The 20,516-nt window shown below is 44.3% G+C and overlaps 2 protein-coding genes across 4 annotated transcripts; one reads left to right on the top strand and one right to left on the bottom strand.

Annotated features, from left to right (window-relative positions):
• The first annotated feature begins 4,909 nt into the window (after window positions 1-4,909).
• On the top strand, window positions 4,910-7,992 carry LOC136467902 (translation initiation factor IF3-4, chloroplastic-like). The gene is made up of 10 exons (XM_066466715.1): window positions 4,910-5,311; window positions 5,408-5,447; window positions 5,559-5,618; window positions 6,037-6,098; window positions 6,227-6,282; window positions 6,366-6,399; window positions 6,795-6,867; window positions 6,949-7,041; window positions 7,197-7,468; window positions 7,549-7,992. Exons 1-9 carry the CDS (start codon window positions 5,016-5,018, stop codon window positions 7,434-7,436), a joined length of 954 nt encoding a protein of 317 aa, XP_066322812.1. The 5' UTR covers window positions 4,910-5,015; the 3' UTR covers window positions 7,437-7,468; window positions 7,549-7,992.
• Window positions 7,993-8,964: 972 nt separating this feature from the next.
• Window positions 8,965-19,882, bottom strand: LOC136467901 (uncharacterized). Of its 3 annotated transcripts, XM_066466714.1 has the most exons (9): window positions 19,666-19,882; window positions 19,361-19,444; window positions 19,191-19,272; window positions 12,684-16,448; window positions 12,140-12,259; window positions 11,513-11,629; window positions 11,206-11,295; window positions 10,685-10,792; window positions 8,965-10,114 (listed from the first exon to the last, which is right to left on the bottom strand). In XM_066466714.1, the coding sequence occupies exons 4-9, from the start codon at window positions 16,365-16,367 to the stop codon at window positions 10,067-10,069; spliced, it is 4,167 nt and encodes a 1,388-aa protein (XP_066322811.1). In that variant the 5' UTR covers window positions 16,368-16,448; window positions 19,191-19,272; window positions 19,361-19,444; window positions 19,666-19,882; the 3' UTR covers window positions 8,965-10,066. The 3 variants fall into 3 exon arrangements, with proteins under 3 accessions (XP_066322811.1, XP_066322810.1, XP_066322809.1); XM_066466713.1 differs by lacking the exons at window positions 19,191-19,272; window positions 19,361-19,444; window positions 19,666-19,882 and adding an exon at window positions 17,705-17,875; XM_066466712.1 differs by lacking the exons at window positions 19,191-19,272; window positions 19,361-19,444; window positions 19,666-19,882 and adding an exon at window positions 16,555-17,678 and having other exon boundaries at window positions 8,966-10,114.
• Between the last annotated feature and the right edge of the window lie 634 nt (window positions 19,883-20,516).

The raw sequence follows: 20,516 nt of genomic DNA, 5'->3' as shown, positions 1-20,516 counted from the left end.
AAAAATATTAGCAATATTTATATTTGTGAATAATTTTATAGCTATTTAATGATATTATTTATGTATCATAAATATTAATATTATATATATAGTCAAAGTTGATTCCGTTTGAGTCCTCGGAAAATAAAAACGATGATTAAAAAGGGACGATACCCCCATCCGTCCGGGAAAAAATACAATCCATCCCTGCCATCACGGTGCATGAGCATGACTTCGTGATACTGGGATGGCAGTGCTCACGAAGTTATCACAAACTACATCCAGCACCAAGAGCGGTTCACATTCTTGTTGCCCAATCCAATACAGGTTTATTTAGCTTTTTTTTTAAAAAAAAGGTTTATTTAGCTTTATATCTCCATATTTTCCCTTTTATTAGTATTATCAGTACCAGTGTTGGCGAGATGAATGGTGTATTTTTTGTATTCTCCAAGATTTTTCTGAATTGCTACGTCACCCACCATGAAATTTAGAGAATGCGTTATACCGGGTGTTTAGCACATTTTGGTCATCCTTCGTGGCAATGAATGTATTACTTAGGACCGCTGGAAACGCATTCTTCAAGCGACACTACAAACCAAGACATTCAAATAGACATTTCATTCCCTGCAAAAAAAAGAAAGACAATTCATCCGAGTGGTACTTAAGGCAACTTAAATTTCGCTTCGCATACTGAGCCCAAGCCCCAAGGGATGATGGCATTCCTCCATCCTAGATTTTAAAAATAAAACAGTTTCATATCTATATTTGGTTGGAAGGATCGAACAGTTCTATTTTCTTGTTTGGTTGCAAGAACGATGACAAATAGGATGACAACTCTGCTAGCCACATCACGTGAGGCCCACGTAACGGTCAAGCATACTTATCTTCTTCCCCCGCCTGACTCCATCTCCACCTTCTCCTCTCCATCTCCCTACTGCTCCTCTCTCGCCCGTCCACGCTGGTGCCTATCTAGCCACCTCCGCTCGCGGCTCTGCCCTCCGCGAGCGCCTCTCCTGCCACCTTCGTCCATCGCCCTACGGGCTGCGGCGCTGCTCTCTCGGTCGCCTCCACTCACAACATCCCTTCGCCACGACGCTCTACCGTCCCTCCACATTCACTGCAACTAGTCGCACAACCTCGCCCGCGCATGGACTTCGCCCACCCTCGGCCATGCTGGCACATCTCTAGCAACTCCAGATCCACTTGTCCCCGGTAACATGGACTCTCCACTCGTCCCAACTGAGCTTGCGTGTACGAGAGGGAGACGACACTCACACCGCCCAAGTGGAGTGAGTGTGTGCTGTCATTTTTTTAGAGTGAGTTGGTCTGACATCTCAGAGGAATACTCATAGTAGAGGATGGTTTCATTTCTATATCCATAGACCGAATATATAAACTACTCTCTCTGTCCCACAAATAATGTCATTCTCACTTTTCAAGAAATCGAACTTTTTTAACTTTCACTAATTATATAAAAAAAGAATATTAACATTTATAATGTATAATTAGTATAATTAGATGAATCATTAAATGTATTTTCATAACAAATTTATTTAGTGATACAAATGTTGCTAATATGTTTTATAAAGCTAGTTAAGAATGTTCGATCGACATGCATCTCATAGCGTTTTTATTTTTGGGTCGGAGGGAGCAGGAAGGATAGCATCGTTCCACCTCGTGACACCAACCAAACGCATCCTAACTAGTGACCTAAAATCTAACAAAAATAATGATAATGAAAAAAGCTTTGCTGGTTTGACATCAAGAACAATGTCAATGTACCACAAACATACAAAGCTAGAAAAGAAGTGGGTAGCAGTTAATAGCGATAAGCACGAGTAATAAGTAGATTAGCAGCAAATGCGTTGAGCACCAACACATCAAAGGAGTAAAATTAAACAAACTTAAAAAATTTAAGCAAGGCAGCCTATGCCCCAAGGCTGCTCGGGAGGAAGAGGAAAGGAACGGTCGCACTGTTTTGATTTTTTTAAATGGCCGACGCGGCGTAATGTTCCTAGATGAAAACCGAGCACGATAGAAAAACACGAGAACGGAAGGTACTCGACGCAAGGAAACACGGCTGCTGGAAAAGGAAGTGCGCGTCGGTAGCTGGCGCGGCGCACGCGCGTTAACTAAGAATTTGGATTTCCACGTTCCCTTCCCTCTCCACTTGCACGCTTTTTTCACGTTGTATAGTTGTCCTTTCCTGAAGCAGAGAGAATTGCCTAGCTTGTAACAAAAGACAAAAAACAATGCAAAGATGGAAAAAAATTACAAAGAGAGATACTGATCCCCTCACCAAAATTCACGCCGACAACAGGTGTAGATATGCTAGATAAGGCTACAGGGGCCAAATACTAGGCCACTTAGGATGCAACTGTCCATAGGCCATGACCAAGTGTTAGTATTAAGGTGGTATTGGTCTTGTTTAAATACTGGATATAAAATTTTAGGGTGTCATATCAGGTGTCATATGGGGGTGTCGTATGTGGTGTTTGGATGTTAATAAAAAAACAAATTACAGAATCCGTAATCCGCGAGATGAATTTATTAAGCCTAATTAATCCATCATTAGCACATATGGGCACCTCATTGTCAAATCATGGACTAATTAGGCTTAAAAGATTTGTCTCGCATATTAGTCGCAAACTATGTAATTAGTTATTTTTTAATCTATATTTAATATTCCATGTATGTGTCAAATATTTAGATACGAAGTAAACTTTAAAGGAGGAACTAAAAAAGACCTGAGTGAGTGATCCATCTTTCATTCTGGGTAGAACAATAGTGTCGCTGGCAACAGTAGGCATTGCCCGCCCCATTAGAGGAAACATATATACTCCTGTCGTTAATGAACAAATAAGCCTTGTCTTCAATGCTTCTTACCAAACCAGCTTAGGTCTTGTTTAAGTTTCTCCCCTTAAAGTTTAGTCTCTATCATATCGGATATTTGACACATGCATAGAGTATTAAATATAGATTAAAAAATAACTAATTGTACAAATTGCGACTAATTTGCAAGACGATTTTTAAGCCTAATTAGTCTATGATTTGACAAGGTGGTACTACAGTAAACATATGCTAATGACGGATTAATTAGGCTTAATAAATTCGTCTCGCGGATTACTGAGGACTTCTGTAATTTGTTTTATTATTACTATCCGAACACTCCTATGTAACACCTCAATATGACATCCTAAATTTTAGCCCCTAAATTTAAACACCACCTTTTTAATGTAAGATCTGCAAGTCTATACCAGCATATGCGAACGCGATCTATCAGCGTAGCCACCCACAAGGATCTGTGAGTTGCATTCTACTAGGAAGATTGGTTTGGTGAGCTTGTCACTTGGAATTGTGGCGATCAACTTGGGTTCTGGCAATGAAGAACCTAAGCCTGCGACATGGTCCCCATCCTCCTGTGGAGGATCAATTTGGAACATATCCGAGTTTTCTTCAGGTATAAAACTCAATCGCACCATGTATAGTTTGCCTTGGAACGACAAGGGTCTATCACACCGTAATGTCCAGGTTGAAATGTGCCATTTGGTAGCAAGGGCTACAGAGCCCATCCGATGAAGTGCGAGCATGACACTATGACAGTGACGATTCCAGCAGCACTGACACTGAACGAAGCGCAGATTCCTCTGAGGTAGACGAAGCGATGCGTCGGGTGCGAAGTCCCGGGCAGGTCTTGGTTAAAGATATGCGGCATGAGGGTCGCGAGCGGCGGTAGGTCCACGACGTCGCCGGTGAAAGGATGGAGGAGGCGGACGTCTGTGTCCTTGTCCCGGTACATGACCAGAAGGCTGTCGACCGAGTCGAGGACGCAGTGGTCCTGAAACACCGGGAGCTTGGCGCGCACGAACCTCTCTGTGTTGAGGTGGAAGAAACGGATGTAGCCGTGGGGCTTGCTGTGTGCCAGGTACAGGCCGTGGCCCTTCGGCAGCATCATCCAGCGGCGCGGGTGGAAGCGCGGGTCGGTGATGCCGTGGCCGCGCGGGCACACAGTGCTCGACCGCCAGTGGGCGCAGACCGCGCGGAAGTGGACGTAGTCCGGCAAGTCGCCGGCCAGCACGCGCCAAGCTATCAGGGGAAACAAGTCTTTTGGGTTGTTCGGCCGGACTTATATAGCCCCGTCCGGCTTGCTGAATCTCGGTTGAAACTGACTGAAAAACACTGTTCTGGCTGAATTATTGTGAGAGAAAAACACCGTTTCGGCTGAAAAAACAAGCCGAACAAACTGAATATGAGATAAGCCGAACGGGGCCATATTAGTTATGGTTGATTTATAGGGCAGATTTGTTGAGAGAAAAAACCAATGCGGCTGAAAAGTAGGTCTGATGCTGACTCATAACGTCAAACAAACAGAGCATTCGTTCATTGACGCCCAAGGGGAGGATGCCACGGCCACCGTGCCCACACCAGCGGAGACAGTTGGTGTAGGCGGCGGGAGGCGGCGGCGGCGGCGTTTGCTGCTGCAGCAGGCAGTGGCAGTTAAGGAACATTGAGCCGATGGTCGCTTCTGATGCCCCGGCAGCGACATTCAGGGACCAACGGATCTGGTTCACCCCACCACAGAATGGATGAAAACACTCTTTTACCGTTGGAGATTCCACGTCACAACTCTCGATCCGGAAAATTCAGAGGAGTTCGACGTCACAACTCTCGATCCACAAAATCCCGGCGAACCTCGTGACTGGATTATTGTGTCCTGAAGGCATAGCTCAATATAAAGTCCGGTACTGAAGATTTATGTACCATTGGATGAAATTCGACGCGGAGACGAAATCCTTGCTGGCCCAAAACGTAAGTGAACTCATCCTCAGGCCCAGCTTCAGCCCAACAAAATGGATTCACCACCCAGGCCCACATCCCCATTTCCCACGTCACGTCGCCCAAAGCCCCAGACGGCCAAACCCGACACCAGGGTCATCCTCTCCACTCCACTCGTTTCTTTCGCTTCCCGCGGCAAAACCCCCGAACCAGATAAGGCCTGCCGCCGTGCCCGCGCCTGCGCCCGACCACCGCAGGCCATGGTCGGCGTCGCCGCAGGCTTTGCCCTCGCGCTGGCAGTGTCCCGCGTGCCTTGCCGGCCCGGCTCCTCCTTCCACGCATCGTGCCCCTCCTCGTCGGTGTGGTTCCCGGCGAGGCCGTGGGCGCGGGCGCCGCCGGCGAGGCTCATGGTGGTCGCGCGGTACTCGCCCTCGTACGAGAGCGAAGGTGAGGAGGAGGAGGATGAGGAGGGCCTCGGGGGCGGCGGGGGCTGGGGGAGGAGGGACCGCGGGCCCGACCCCGACTACGACCCCGCCCTTGACATTGAACGCATCGAGTACGTCTCGCGTGCCTTAGATTTTTTTTAATTGAGCCGTCGCTGCAAATCTATATTACCTGCCTCTTCACGTTGCGTGGTGCTTCTCTTTGTTAGGTCATCAACTGTAAGGCTCTTGGATGAACAGAAAAGAATGGTAATACTCGTCTCTAATTATGCTGCTTCGCTCATTTTCAATTTCATTCATTATTGTGCGTTGGTCCATTTTCTGTTCATCTGGCCATTCCACTTGATTGTTTTCCTATAGGTTGGTGTAGTATCTGTAAGCGAGGCAGTTCAAATTGCAGACGATAATGATCTTATACTGGTACGCTTCTTTTCCTCAAAAAGCATACTGTTCAGCATAATGCTGTACAGAGAGTAACTGAGGACTGTTCACTACCAAATTTGAATAATAGAGTAGTCCACCTGGGCTTCCAAGTTCTAAAATAGGAAAACAAATACTTTGGTAATGCAATGATGACTGCAGCAGTCGTGAGTTGTCATGTAATGGCTAAAAATCTGGCCTTAACACTAGTTACTTGCTACTGGAGCAACAAAGTGTACATGATTGTTTTTCATTCCCTTCTCGATGCAATGTCTTCAGGCACATGAACTAGCTTCGCAAACTACCTACATAAACAGGACATATGCTGACCTTAGACCAGATATTCATCAGTTGACACTTGTTATTAGTGCACTAGTAATGTCCACCAATTAGGATTGCTGATATTTTATTATTTCAGGCAATATTATCATTAGATGGAGATCCCCCAGTACTTCGACTCTTTGAGGAGAGAGATTACAAGTATGTTCACACCAACCTATAGTTTAAATGCTTTCAGAAAGAAAAAGATTGTATAGTCACATGGTTTATCTGATTCAGACTTCTTCATTTTAGGATCATATGAATGCATTTTTGTTGGTTTTGTACAGAAAACATAGGTATGAACAACAGAAGAAGAAAAAGATTCAGCAGAAAAGATCTGTCGGTATGCTTATTGAACCCTTCTTTTTCTGCCGCCTTTGCTGATAAAGATTCGAAGGCATTGAGTTTGATGTTTATTCCTTGCAGCGAAACGCATGGGCTTGAAGGAGTTGAAAATGGGGTATGAATCATCTCAGTTTGACTTTTGTTTCAGTTCCATTGATTATTGACCCTTCGTCTAAACTGCTGCATTTTCTGGAACTTTTTATTAGACCAGAAGGATAACTCTTATTTTTCTTCCGCCTTGCATAGATAAATAACTTCTAGCATGTAAGAACTAAGAAAACTTTTGAGGCAGACTTGGCTAGAGCTGGTTTGAGCTATTTGCCATATTGGAAATGCAAAATTTCATAGATAGATTGATTGGTGTTGGCATGATCTATTTCTGGTAATTGTTTAATAAATTATTGATTTGTTTGTGGCATCATAAGGCTCCTAAATTATAACAAACACGTGTGTTTAGCTCTTTATAACTTAATAAGTTGGTGTTGAATTCTGTATGTATTTGCCTGCCAGATACAACATTGACATCCATGATTATAGCGTGAGGCTTAAAGCTGCAAAAAAGTTTCTTAAAGCTGGCGACAAGGTGATGAGAATGCTGTTTGTGCAAGCACGTGGCTGCATGTATTTTGAGGTATAACTTATTGTTTGAGACTTCCTTTTTCAGGCTAAGATAATTGTGAACTTGAAAGGACGGGAAAACTTGTATAAAAAAGAAGCTATCGAACTCCTTAGAAGATTCCAAAATGATGTTGGCGAGGTAATTTGGTCCTAAATCTGGTTTAGGTTTTCATTTTGCAATCAATTCATCTTCAGTGCAAATGTCTTTGTTTTCAATATTTGGCCATCATACCTATTTTCCCTGTTGTTAGAATCATCTAGCTGCAAGTTTTAAGTTTTGTTGTCATACTTCAGCTAGCGACAGAAGAAAGTAAAAATTTCACGGAGAGGAATATATATTTGGTTCTTGTTCCCAATAAGATAGCTATACAGAAAGAGCAGGATGAATTGAACAAAAAGGGTACTACGAAAGAAGAGAAAGTCCAATCAGAAAGTGATGAACCAGAAGAGAAAGACCAATCAGACAGTGAACTGCTGAAGGAAAGTATGGAGCCTGAGGCAGAAGTCTCAGCAAATGTTTTATTTGAACTGTAAAGGCTAAGGTGCCTTGCTCAGATTGAAACAAGGTATCATACAGTCGAAGACAATACTATCTTTACTCCATATCCCTTGTTTCTTGTTTCCTGAGTATATATGTACTTTCCAGTATCACGCAGGTACAGTTGCTGTAGAATTGCAGTTCTCGTAAATACAAGGCTGGTGCTTTTGTACAACAATTATTATCTGTTAAACTTCATCTGCACAAGCTATCTGTTAGGCGCCAAGGCGTCTGACAACTAAGGCTTCATGGTGTCCTCCAAGGCTCCAAGGCGTCTGCATTGAAGGATGATGATACCTGGCCACCTGGGAACTAGAAATCACCACGCCTTGCACAAATGGATTGCGACAAAGAGGTTGGATCTGGTACCAAAAATAAAGTAATTGATAGGACAGACATTTTTCTGGTATCGTCCAGCACGGTGGACTTGGCACTTATTTTTTGTTTTTTTTTTGCCTCATTTCAAATCTTTTTTTTTTTTTTGTTCTTGTAGAGAAGAAAGCTAAAATGTATCTATTTGACAAGTACACATGTTATTGCGAGTTTTAGACCTTCGCCTGTAAGAGCCTAGCATTAGCAATGTGTTCTGGAAGAGTTTTCTGTGTAAAGAAGTGATTTCTTTTGCCACCTGAACCGATGTTCTCCACCCAGCAACGTTTTCTCCTGCTGATTCAGAGCTCCGAGCAAACCATTATGGCAGTGGAACTGTGCTTGTGCAGAACAGCACACCGTTGCTGCTGCGCCCAGCGCCCCTTCACCTGCACTGCACTTGCTCATGTGAGCCCAAGCAGTCAGGACGCCGATGTCTTTGGCTCTGAAAAGGCAGGCTGGAAAAAGTACTGTTTACTGATTTGTTGCGAGAGAAAAAGATTGAATGCCTAAGGACTCGGGATCGAACTGTTTCAGAACATCGTCGGCCCCCCGGATAGCCGGCTACGATTTTGCGAACCGATCGCGGCCGGCGGCGAGAGGCGAAGCAGCAGACCAGGGCGTGTCGCGAGCAAAGCCGCGCGAGGACGATGGAAGGCGCGAACTACCTCGCGCGCGAATGCGCGATGGATTATGGCGGGCACTAGCGCGATTTTGGCCTTTGGCTGTCCTGACAGAAACTTGAAATTGAACCTGGCATGTTTTTTTTAAAAGTAAAGGGTGACGTTTTTATTGATTATTAAACAGATCGTTACAGAAGGAACCCAAATAGGCTCTCGAGCTTCGTGAAACCAGTGTCAGAAAGCTGATCGGTATTGGGAACTGTTTAATCAATGAAAAAAACTGGTCCTGGCAACGGGTTATGGGAGTTGTTGGAGATGCTCAGTCTATTACACTATTATCTCCTTCTAAAAAACATGGCATTCTAGATTGGAATTAAGTCCAGTTTTTTTTTAATATGACTAGATCTATTGAAAATATTAAAGTTAGTTTTTTTGTATATTTAATTAAACTTGAGATTCATTGACTCATCGAAAAGCAAGAATGGCACGGGGAGATGGAGAGAGTACAAGTGCATGCACTACACATTTTTGTGAGGTAAATACAGTGATACATAGATGGAGCTTCTAACTAGTGCCGATCATAATTTACAGAAAGCGGCCGTGGCACAACATGCAACAAAAAGCCGCACAGAATGGCAACTGCACCAAAGGTATGATCAATACAGTAAAATATACAGCCAAAGTCAAAAGATGAAAACGTCCTCGCAGAAATAAAAGAAAGCAGCAAGATGTGCTGCTATCTCATCATGCGCCCCACGCCTCTAAACTCTAATAAAGGGTGGCAGAAAATTAATAGGAGCTAGCCATCAGCCTAAGCAATCCACCATGATGCCGTGAGGCCTAAACCAGTCCCATTCTCTAGGGACCAAATTATATTCAGTTCAGCTATCGACATCAGGCTGTGCATGCGACGCACAATTCACCCATGCACTGGAGGAGACCACAAAGCTCACACTCTTTGCATGTGCAGCAGCACAGCACATGCAAATGAAAGCAATGGCGAAAACAACTTGCTGTATGGCAACAACACGGCATGAAAAGGAAATATGTTTCCATCAGAGTAAATGAAGAAGAACAAAACATGGTATTCTCCTGGCAGGACATACAGTACTTACAAGTGTTAGCAACGAAGTCAGTATTGGATACCTGTCATCTACTTGTAGTGTCGGTTAGAAGTTTCTGGTCTGCCCCTTGCTTGGATTTGGGACCAGCAGTGATAGTAAGTAATCTGTTAACTGGAGTCTCTAATTCTAAGGTGATGGCGATCTAAGAAAGATACACATCTAAAGAGCACTGAAGGACACAACTGCTAAGATTTACATGTTACAACAAAGCTTTCAGTTTTTGGCACATTGGTGTAGGATGCAATAAAAGACCACATTGGCAGCTTTGTGATGGAGTAAATCCATGATTTCGTGTTGCTTCCCTTCTCTTCCATGTAAGTTGTTCGAACAGAAAAGAACATGGGGGAGTAGAAATGTAAAGAAATATGGGCTAGCTAATAAGTGAAAAAAAGGAAGAGAAAAACAAAAACAAAAAGACATCAAAGATACACATATGCACCGCAGTCACTGAAACTAATGAATGGTGTTTACCTCTATCTTCCTAGTTAGAAATACAGGACCTTAACCTGTTCACTCTGTTTGTTGTATGAGCTGCGTCCTTAGGCTGGACTCTTGGACCTGTTCAGAGGAAGATGGCTATTAATTCAAACCGAGCATCAAACCACGCTGTTTCTTTTTTGTATACTCAAAACATCTATTATGATTGCAGCTTGACGCATGGAACTCAGAAGTAACTCGTTTTATAGTAGGGCTGTGGCTTCAGAATTGTTCATACAGAAAAACAAACATGCAAGTTATAGCCAGATGGAAGAAAAACAACCATTTGTGATATTTTTGTACATGGTAGCGAAATAGTAGACAGATGTAATCATCTGCTCAACAAATATTAGTATTAGCTACAAAAAGACAGAGGATGCCCCGAAACAGGGTAACATTCATTTTAGTGGATCCCAGTGACCAGATGAAAATATTGTCAGGGACAGACAGCCACAATATTATTTTTTTAACAGAAAAATATCGTTTCTAGCCCAATGTACTCATGGAATCATTTGAGGCCATATAACATAATCTTTCTCCACAAGCACTTATCTCAATTTAAATGTCATGCCTTTTTTTCTGTACCCTTGATAAGCCCACAAGAACAAAAGAAATAAAAACGACATTGCAAAAAAAAACCAAAGATTGTACCTGTAGTGCTGCTGCTGTTGCCAAGAGTTCTCTGTACTCATTGAGTAAGGTACTTTCTTTAGCAGCAACAGCTGAAAGTTCTGTAACCAGAGAGTGTGAAGCCTGTAACTGCAGAACAGAAGTCAATGGTTAGACCTGAAGGTCATTTTTTCTAACCGTGAATGTCTAATAACCAAAATAGGTCATCGTTCGCATGCCACTACCACGAACAGGCTCTAGATCCCCAAAAAACATCCTTATTATTTATGTGTTACAAATATATTCACTCATATAAATTTATTTCTTTTTTCTCTTTCTTTTCCCTCTTTGTTGGTGGTTCACGATGGGTTTCAACTCTATCCTACCCCAGCTTGCTTAGGCTTAGGACTAGAAGGCTTTGATGTGGTTGTTGAAGGTATTAAAAATTAATAGACCACTCTACACACTGTATCAAAGCACAAATCACAATCAAAACTACCAGGGTGGTGGTAGAGCTGTTATGCAGCAATAGTTGTAGAAATAAAAGGACCTTCATAACTAACCTTTGATAGCAAATGGCAAACGGATGACCCCATTGCTTGCATAATGTCAACTGCTGAACTGATAGCATTCTTAACAGTAAGTACATCGGCCTGCAAGAGAGAACATAACAACAGAATAACCATGACTTTCGCATTTTGCTAAAAGAGTAAAAAGGAGTTCTCAATGAGATGTTGCAAACTTATTTAGCATGTAATAACTTGTAATTTTCCCAGGTGTCATGGTTCCCAAGTATTTACCCTCATTTCAAGACTACTACATTAGATCTATTTTTTTTATCATTTAAAAAAAAAAGAGAATTTTGGATACCTTAGCTCCTCCTGAAACTGGAAGACGCAATGTGCTTGCTTTAAGAGCTTCAGTTGCGCTGGATAAAGAAGAAGAATGCTCTGTTTGCAGCGCTGCCCAGTGATCAAGGTAATCCATCTACATGATGCAACAATCAATGTTCAGTAACAAGATTAGTACATGCATTTTTCAAGAAAATTGGTTCAAGAAGATTTATTGAACATATTAGCACAAAGGGATTCCAAAAGGTGTGGGTAGCTCACTTATAAGGAAGGTATCTCCACAAACAAATCAGAACATCTTTAGGACAAAATATCTAAACTAAAAAAACATGGTAAGAAAAAAATACTTTTGTTCTCTTATATAGTTATATTTATCAAAGAGGTTGGATAAAGACATGAATATCTTCATGTGCCTCTGTAGCGACTATTGAACATGCATATGTTTGAATGTTAGTACTCAAGTAATCATTTAAACATAAAATTGCATCTTAAGTTATTTTATGTATCCTACGTTCAGCTTGAATATCTTAATGTAACCATCAAATCCAAGTAAGTGCATGCATGATCATGATGATCAAATAGATCTATTTCTGTCAGCTGGCATGAAACAATATATTTATATATGCAAAAAATCAACAGAACTTACTTGCTCCTTCAACACTATTCCCAATTTGACCTCTTGCCTTAGTCTTTGTACATAGCTCCTTTTCATAACCATAGAGTCACACATCCTTGAATTAGCATCCCATACACTGTACAACATAGTCTGCTTCAAATGAATAAATAAAGTAAGCAATAAAGTCATGGTATTTACGGATTGACCACATATTAGAATTAGGGAAATAAAGAACAAAAGTATCTTAGAATGAGGTAACCCAGCATAAGAAGATTTTAGGTTTGCACAATACATTTATTCCATTTTCTTCAACTTCCTCGATATAAGACAAACAACTATTTTCTTCCACTTCCTCAATATAATATAAGATAAATGGCTGATACTACACACATATATGAACAAGGATACAACAGAATGAAAATAAAAAATAAAAAAGAGCTTGGGTATATAAAAAGCATTTTTTTTCTCCTGCTCCATAACAGGTTATGACAAAATCTAGATCTAAGATGGATGCGGAGTTCAGCACCAATACTATCAGAAAGTTAACGGGAAGAAGTAATGATATGGAATTTACCTCAGCATTTATTTTCTGAATCGACAGCATTTCATCAACATAAGAATTGGTAAAGCGCCATTGTAAGTTCCTATTATGCAGGAGACGCAATTGATGGGCATCTTCCACGTGAGCTGGGCTCTTCTTCCCTCTTGTAGCATCACCAATGTAGCTAAGAATTGAAGAGGCTGAATCAGATCTGGCAGAACTACATGGTGAGACAGGTGTTGAGGGTCTAGTCCTTGATGGGCTTGGTAATCTCCTAGAGGCAAATGATGGTGTCGATGAAGCATTGGATGGTGATGAAGGGCGTATTAAAATACGTGATGGAGAAGGTGATCTCCTAGCTAGCTGCTTTGGAGGTGTAGATTTTTCTGAATTATTTGAAGGTGCATCTGGACTTGAACTGGCATTCTCCTCTTGACTTTCATTTCCATCAGCAGAACCAGGGCTCTCAACATCACCTGATAAAACTTCAGGGCCTTTTATTCTGTTATAAGCAAGAGGCATTTTCCTTGGTGAAGCTCTGGATGATTGCACAGTTGAAGATATTTGCTGTCTAATTTTATCAGTTAGATCCATGCTTCTTGACATGGCATTAGCACCATCCGGTCCTAATACTCTTCTTGTAGAAAACACTCGTGAAGGAACCATTGAAGATATTGGTCCGTTACATTTATCAGCAAAATCCATACTTTTTGACATTATATTAGCACTGTCAGCTCTCGCTGTTCTTCTTGGTGACATTCCACGTGATGGAACTGACACTGTCATGGGTTTCTTATCTTTCTCAGCAAAATCCATGCTTTTAGATATAGTATCAATGCCATCGGATGCAAGTCGCCTTCTTGGAGAAGCTCCTCGAGATGGAACCTTCACCGATAATGCTCTGTTACCTTTTTGAGTGGCATCAACATTCTCTGATGCATTCTTAACGTCATCAGTAACAGGTCTTGGTGATACCTCTTGAGATGCAAGGGTTGATGAGACTGCATTAGTAACTATGTCACTAGAATCCATTCTTCCTGGATCGTCACCATCACCACCATCTTCCGTTGACACAATAAGTTTCTCAGTGACATCTATGCTTTTTACTAGAGCACCAGTGCCATCAAGTCTACTGTCTGAAGTGCAACCAGATACAGTTGATGAGATCTCCACATCTTTTGATAGGGTATTAACACTATCAGATTCGAGCCTACTGCTCTGCAGAGTCTGACATGATGCACTTGATGCTGTGGACGGTCTGCTGTCTTTTTCAGCAGAAGTCATGCCAGTTGATATGGTATTAGAGGCAGACCTGCTTCTGGGAGAAACCCCTCGTAAAGCAGCTGATGAGGAAGATGGTCTACAGTTTTTGTCAGCAAATTCTGTGTTCAATACAGCATTGATACCATCAGAGGCCAGTCGTCTTCTTGGTGACATCCCTCGTGATGACATTGACGATGTTGAAGGTCTGATACTTTTTTCAGTAATGTTTGTGCTCTTTGATATAGATTCTATACCATCAGAGGAGAGCCGTCTTCTTGGTGAAGCCCCTCGTGCTGCAGCTGACATGGCTAAGGGTTTGTTACTGTTTTCAACAAGATCAATGCTCTTTGATATCACATTGACACCATCTGAGGCGAGCCATCTTCTTGGTGAAACCCCTCGTGCTGCAGCTGACATGGTGACAAGTTTGTTATTGTTTTCAACAAGATCCATGCTCTTTGGAATCACATTGACACCATCTGAGGAAAGTCGCCTTCTTGGTGAAAGCCCTCGTGATGCAGCTGATGAGGTAGCAGGTCTAGGTTCTTTCTCAACGAGATCCATACTTTTTGATATAGTTTCAACACCATCAGAGGCAAGTCGTCTTAATGTTGAGACCCCTCTAGGTGCAACTGAAGAGGACACAGTTCCGGAATCCTTTTCGGTGAACTTGATCCTTTCTGAAGTGGCATTGCTGGCATCAGATGCAACCCTGCGTCGTGGTGACATACCTCGCAGTGTTGCATATGAGGTTGATGGCCTGTCCAGTCCATCAGCAAGACCTGTGCCTTTTGATACAGTGCCAACACCATCAGAGGCTAATTGAAGTCTTGGTGAAATCCCTCGTGATACCACTGAAGAGGTTGATGGTCTGTTAGCGTTATCACCAAAGTCCATGCCTTTGGTTACAGCACTTATGCCATCAGAAGCAAGCCTTCTTCGTGGAGACATCCCACGTGATGTGGAAGATGAGGTGGATGGCCTGTTATCCTTTCCAGAAGACTCCGAGCTCCTTGATATAGTATCAACACCATCAGAGGCAAGTCTTCTCCTTGGAGAAACCCCTCGAGACGGAATTGACGGGCTGATTACTGTGCTATCCTTTTCAGCAAAATCCATATTTTTCACAATATCATTAACACCATCAGAAGCAAATCGCCTTCTTGGCGAAACCCCTCTTGATGAAGCTGGTCTCCTATCTTTTTCAGGCTGAAAATCAACACTTTTCATTAAAGCAGCAATGCCACCAGAAGTTGTTCTTCTAGGTGAAAGTCCTCTCGATGAAGACAGGTTGGAAACAGGTCCAATTAATCTCTCGGATGATTTTGTAGTAGTCTGCGATGCAGCATTAGACACACTTGATAATGATGCACTTGGTGAAATGCTGGGTGATGAAACTGACGAAGAGAGTGTACTGTTATCCTTTTCAGTAAGATCCATGCTTTCCGATAGGGTCCTAGCGCCATCCAATGCACCTGTTGTTATTGGTGACACCCTTCTTGATGAAATTGCCAAGGATGAAAGTTTGAGATCTTTACGAACACCGACCTTTTTGGACACATCATCTGCACCATTATGTGGTGACTTTTTTGGTGATCCCCCTTGTGATGACATTGACGAAGAGACCAGCCGGTCAATTTTATCAGCAAGATCAATACTTCTTGACAAGGTATTTGCAGCGGAGGACATTGTTGTTCGCTTCGGTGAAACCCCACGTGACGGAACTGATGGAAGAGTAGACCTATTGATCTTATCAGTGAGATCCATGCTCTTGGACATTGTGCTTGCAGACACCCTGCCCCCCATCATAGCAGGCCAGCGATGATGATCAATAACCTTCGCATGTGGATTCTCTGATTGCTCAGGGGTAGCTCTCCCTCTCAATGGGCTCCTCTTCCTATCAGCTGGTGCTGCATCCCTCATGTTGGCCTGAACTGTAGAAGAGCTACTAGAAATCCTTTTCCCCTTTGATTCGGGCTGGAAAGAAGAAGACAGACTCCGCATTGAAGGCCACAACCCATCAGGAGCCCGGCCAGCCGACAACCTCCTCGGAGCGCTTTGCGTTTCTGAAACGGCATCACGCACCGGCGTCGACGAGCTGGAGGATGAGGAGGACGGGCTGGAAGGCGCAGACGATGGCGACGCCGGGGCAGAGATCCTGGACGGGGTAGTCGGCCGCGAGCCGCCGGAAGAAGCCCTTGACGGAGTCGCCGGCCGCCGTTCGGTGGACTGGGACCTCTTCGCCTGTGACCCAGCTGGCGTCGGAGACGACGCCCGACCGCCGGCATTCGGCGACGGGTGCCTCCTCGGAGTAGTAGGTGCCGCTGCTGGCATCGCGGCTACCTTGCGCTTCACCGCGGCATCAGCATGGCCGTTAGTGTAATTCTTCTCCGCCGGCAGGTCAGATTTCCGGAGCAGCACTGCCCCGGGCGCCCGGATTTCGCAGGCGTCCATCCGCGCACCCACCGCCCCGGCTCAAATCCACCAGCATTGATAGCGCCACGAAGCCACCACCAATCTACCGCCCGTCCCGACCTGCCAACACAGCAACAACACGAACAGCAATCCAATGTCAGAGGACACTCAATCCATGTGGCACAACAAGACAATTCAGAGGCTCGGAATCACGCAGCAAGCGAACCAGATCGAGGACCCCGGCAACGGGATTCGGTAGGTGAAGAGGAGAAAAAGAAAGGGCAGGGGGGTGAAGAAAGGAAGAGAGGCGGTGATTTTCTCGAATTCCTCCTCTCCCTCCTCTCCTTTTTCCTATTTATGCATAGGAATCGAAGCGTCTCTTTCGGGTGCGGGTAGGGGCGAGCGAGACAGTCATGGCTTGGTCTCCACCTCACGGGAACTCCACGGCCAGCTCCTGCAAGCCAAGTAATGGCGAAGCCAGCCAGAGATGGGGAAGAGAGAGAGAAACAAGAAGCGGATTAAATGGTGGTGGAGGAGGGGTGCCCGCTGCCCGGTCGTCGCCCAGGCCACCGCGGTTAGGGACGAGGACGACTAACTAGTGGCTTAATTATGATGATTAGTACAGGCAAGTCCCCGTTAAAGGTACCGTCGCTCTTGTGGCTGCCTGCTCCTGTAGTGGAGCATAAACTAATGCAACTGGGAGGGAGAGGAGCCAACTTTTTCTTTGCGGTAGAAAGGATGGGCAAGGTAAAAGATGACATTTTTATTTGCTTATTTATATATCACCTCCGCTGAAGGCGCTCCTGGGCCAGGAGGAAATGTGCCCGTTGGTGCGACTCCAACGGCTAGCCAGGGCGCGGCAGATGGCGGGGCCTCGTCTCATCTCCTCGCCGTCGCCGCGGAGCAAAATGGCCAAAAAAGATGAAGGAAAGAAAATTGGCGCAAATTCTCTTTCCGGCTCTCCGAATTTTTCAACGCAGGGAGAGAGCCGCGTTCGAGCGTTTTGCTCCCTGGTTCTTTCTAATGCCAAAGTCAGAAACTCTATAAAGGCAGGGCAAAAAAGAATTCGGCGGTTGGAAGATTCCAAGGGCAAGCAACAACAATTGGTGCGCCCCAGATTATTGGAATTTGAAATCGATGGGGGAGAAGTGGAGAAAAAAAATGGCGGTTTTGTTCTCGAGCTCTGACGCCGGGCACGACAAGCGTCTAGTCCAGGGAAACGGCACAGCAACCTGCGCGAGCTTTCGCCGATTCCAACCGTCCCGACAAGCGATCAAAACAAAAGCAGCTTCGATCCCTGGAAACCATTCGGCGAGGCAGCGACAAATGCCGCCGTCCAGGGACCAAAATTCAAAGAGAAACGATGCGATCCTGACCTCTGACCACCTCGACGCCGGAGAACCGCCGCACGCCGCCGCCGCAGCAGCCCGCGCCTGAACGCAGCGAGCCCTCCCCAATCCGATTTTGGGGCGTAGGGATCCGGCGGGAAAGACTGGAGGGAGCGGTGCGGAGGGAGGGAGGCAGGGAGCACGAGGAGGTGGGGAAGACGAGGAGAGAATTTGTGACGACGGAGGCACAGAGCTCGCGGTTCCCTGAGAAGGCGACGGGGAGGAGCTTGTTTCCGCGTAGGAGAGGAGGGGTAATAAATGAGGATTTCTTTTCTATAAAACAAACAAAAACAGTAATAAATGCAAAAGTTAATTAATAAGAGGTTAAAAACGCAAAAGCCGGAAATTAACCAAACAGAGGTACGGTTTTCACTTTCCACCTCCTCTTCTCCTTTCCCTTTTATACTTTTTCTTGATGACTTGATTGCTCCTTGTCCACCGGATGGGCTAATGAAATCATGGTGTACATTTCTTTATTTTTATAGTATCATAACAAAATGGAAAAAGGGAAATTGCTGCTTGCAGACATGAATTAATACGTGGAGATGGATTTTAAGTGCTTGTGATGAGTGATCGGACGAACGCCGTGGAAGCAACGGCACGGCCAGGGCGCCCCAGCAGAAGCTGCGACCACCCCACAACCACTGCAATTGCACGCTGTTTTGCTGTTGGGGAGAAAGGAGACCCTAATGTCAGCGACAAGCTCTCTCTCCCCCACCCCCTATTTCCCCTTGGCCCCCAGTGAGTTCTTCGCTCGATTTACAACTTCTTCACTTATTAAAGATTATTATTGCCTAGACTGCAGTAGTTTAGTAATGCTGTCTTAACTTTTGGTTGCACTGTGACGCTGACTTAAAGCTTACCATGTCGTACTCTGTTATCAAGAATTTGGGTTTTTGATACACAAAATCGTCGACAAATCTCCATTTTGTGGCCCAATATAAATAAATCTTGATAAAAGACGATTCTGTGGATTGTCAAAAGCATGCTCTGAATTCCTCTAGCGAAACAAACGACCTTACCCGATCTCTTTGATATAGCCAGATAATATCATCACTGCACCGAACCTAGCGACCTTACACGATTAAGTTTGCACAAGAGCCTAGCCTTTATGGACTATGGTCTAGCACCAAATCAGCACTAGCGTCCATAAGCGCGACTTGCTTGCTTGCAAACCTAGCAAGTGAATGTTTTCGCAAGCTGTTGCCGTGTCACCACCAGGCTACACTAACACTAGTGCTGCACATACCAGGATGTTTTGCCATTGCCGCGAGCCCGCGACTGGGCAAAGGAAGCAGCGTCTCTACTCAAACGGGGGCTTGCTCTTCCAGGCACATAAACAATCGTTTCTGTGGTTTATAAGTCGGCTGATGTTGTTTTGTTGTGAGAAAAAAACATTGTATCATGCCTGATAAACATGGCTGATCCGATCAAGTGAAAGTGAGAAGAGAAAGCAGGAGGGACTTGTACGCACCTTGTCAGTGGGCAGACTGCCAAGCAGTTGTGATCGGAGGGGACTGGGACGGTGGACAGTTCAGGCCAGCTAAAAAGAGCAGCTGAAAAGATGTCAATGGAAAGTTACATGAACCCCACGAGAGCCGGTGCCCGTAATGGACGGATGCAGCCACAGCAGTGGCAACTCACCATCAATCAACATGCCACGATGGCAACCGAGCAGGGCACGACCGCAGGAGCAGCAGCTGCAGCTCTAGGTGTGGTAAACCGGGCCTAAACAAGCAACAAGTCCATGGGTAAGCAGTTAGGTGCACAGTCATCGTCTATGAGATCGACTCCTGTTGCCAACAATGTTTAGATCATTTCTCCTCAAAAAAAAAAAATGTTTAGATCAGCAGAATCATCAGTGGCTTCATCAGCTTTTATACGCATCTTTATATATATGGAAGGAAGCTAACAGCTAACAAGAACAAGGTATGAATGCTCTTGCTTACACAGATTCCATATCTTGCAGGCTGTATTAACTTCATGCAACAAGATGTGCATGACCTTGCTCGCAGATTCCAACGGCTTTGCGAGTTTAGTGCCTTCACTGATTGGATAAGGACTCCAGCAGGCAACGCGTTGCCAGCACCTGCAGGCTCAGTTTCAGGAGTGGAAGAAGCAGAGTAGCAGACTGCCAAAGTGGAGCTCCTGGGTGTGTACACGAAAAGGAGCAGGGTATCTCATGTATAAAGGTCAAACGCGGCAGATATACGTAAATGATTCATACATCACCTTTACTGGCTGCTGGCCTGCTGTATGGTAATGACGTCTAGCATTCGCCAGCATGATCACTAGTATCACTAGTCACTGTCATCAATGCTACAGGATGAGATGCATCATAAATCAGGAAAGAAGGCTGGGACTGGTTTTGGCATGTTGTTGATATAGCTACAGGAATGCAGAAGCTGAACCATTAAAAAAACACAGTGTTGCTCTGAATTACCCTTGAAGAACCGCTGAACAGAATTTTCTCAAATGTGAGATATCTGTAACATGATCCTTTGATAGTTCATGCTCTGCCTAGCTTAAAATGGAACAGACATGGTACAATTTAAAGCCATAATAACTAGCAGGATTTTAATAGCATGTCTGGACGGCTTCATTGTGTCCAACAGAACCATGTAATGTAACTGGGACCATCTCCTGCAAAAAAATGGAAATGTAACTGGACCATAACATTAGGAAATGGCAAGTAAAGGAGAAGAGGTTTCAGGAGAGAATCCGATGACTCATCAGTCTGAAAGACGAGATGGGCATTGTCCAGAAAATTGAGAAAATAACTGATAGTGGAATTTTCTTC

This window comes from Miscanthus floridulus, chromosome 7 (genome assembly GCF_019320115.1).
Source record: "Miscanthus floridulus cultivar M001 chromosome 7, ASM1932011v1, whole genome shotgun sequence".
Taxonomy (NCBI): Eukaryota; Viridiplantae; Streptophyta; class Magnoliopsida; order Poales; family Poaceae; genus Miscanthus; species Miscanthus floridulus.
Note: the sequence above shows the minus strand (reverse complement) of the source record. Positions and strands in the feature narration are given on the sequence as shown.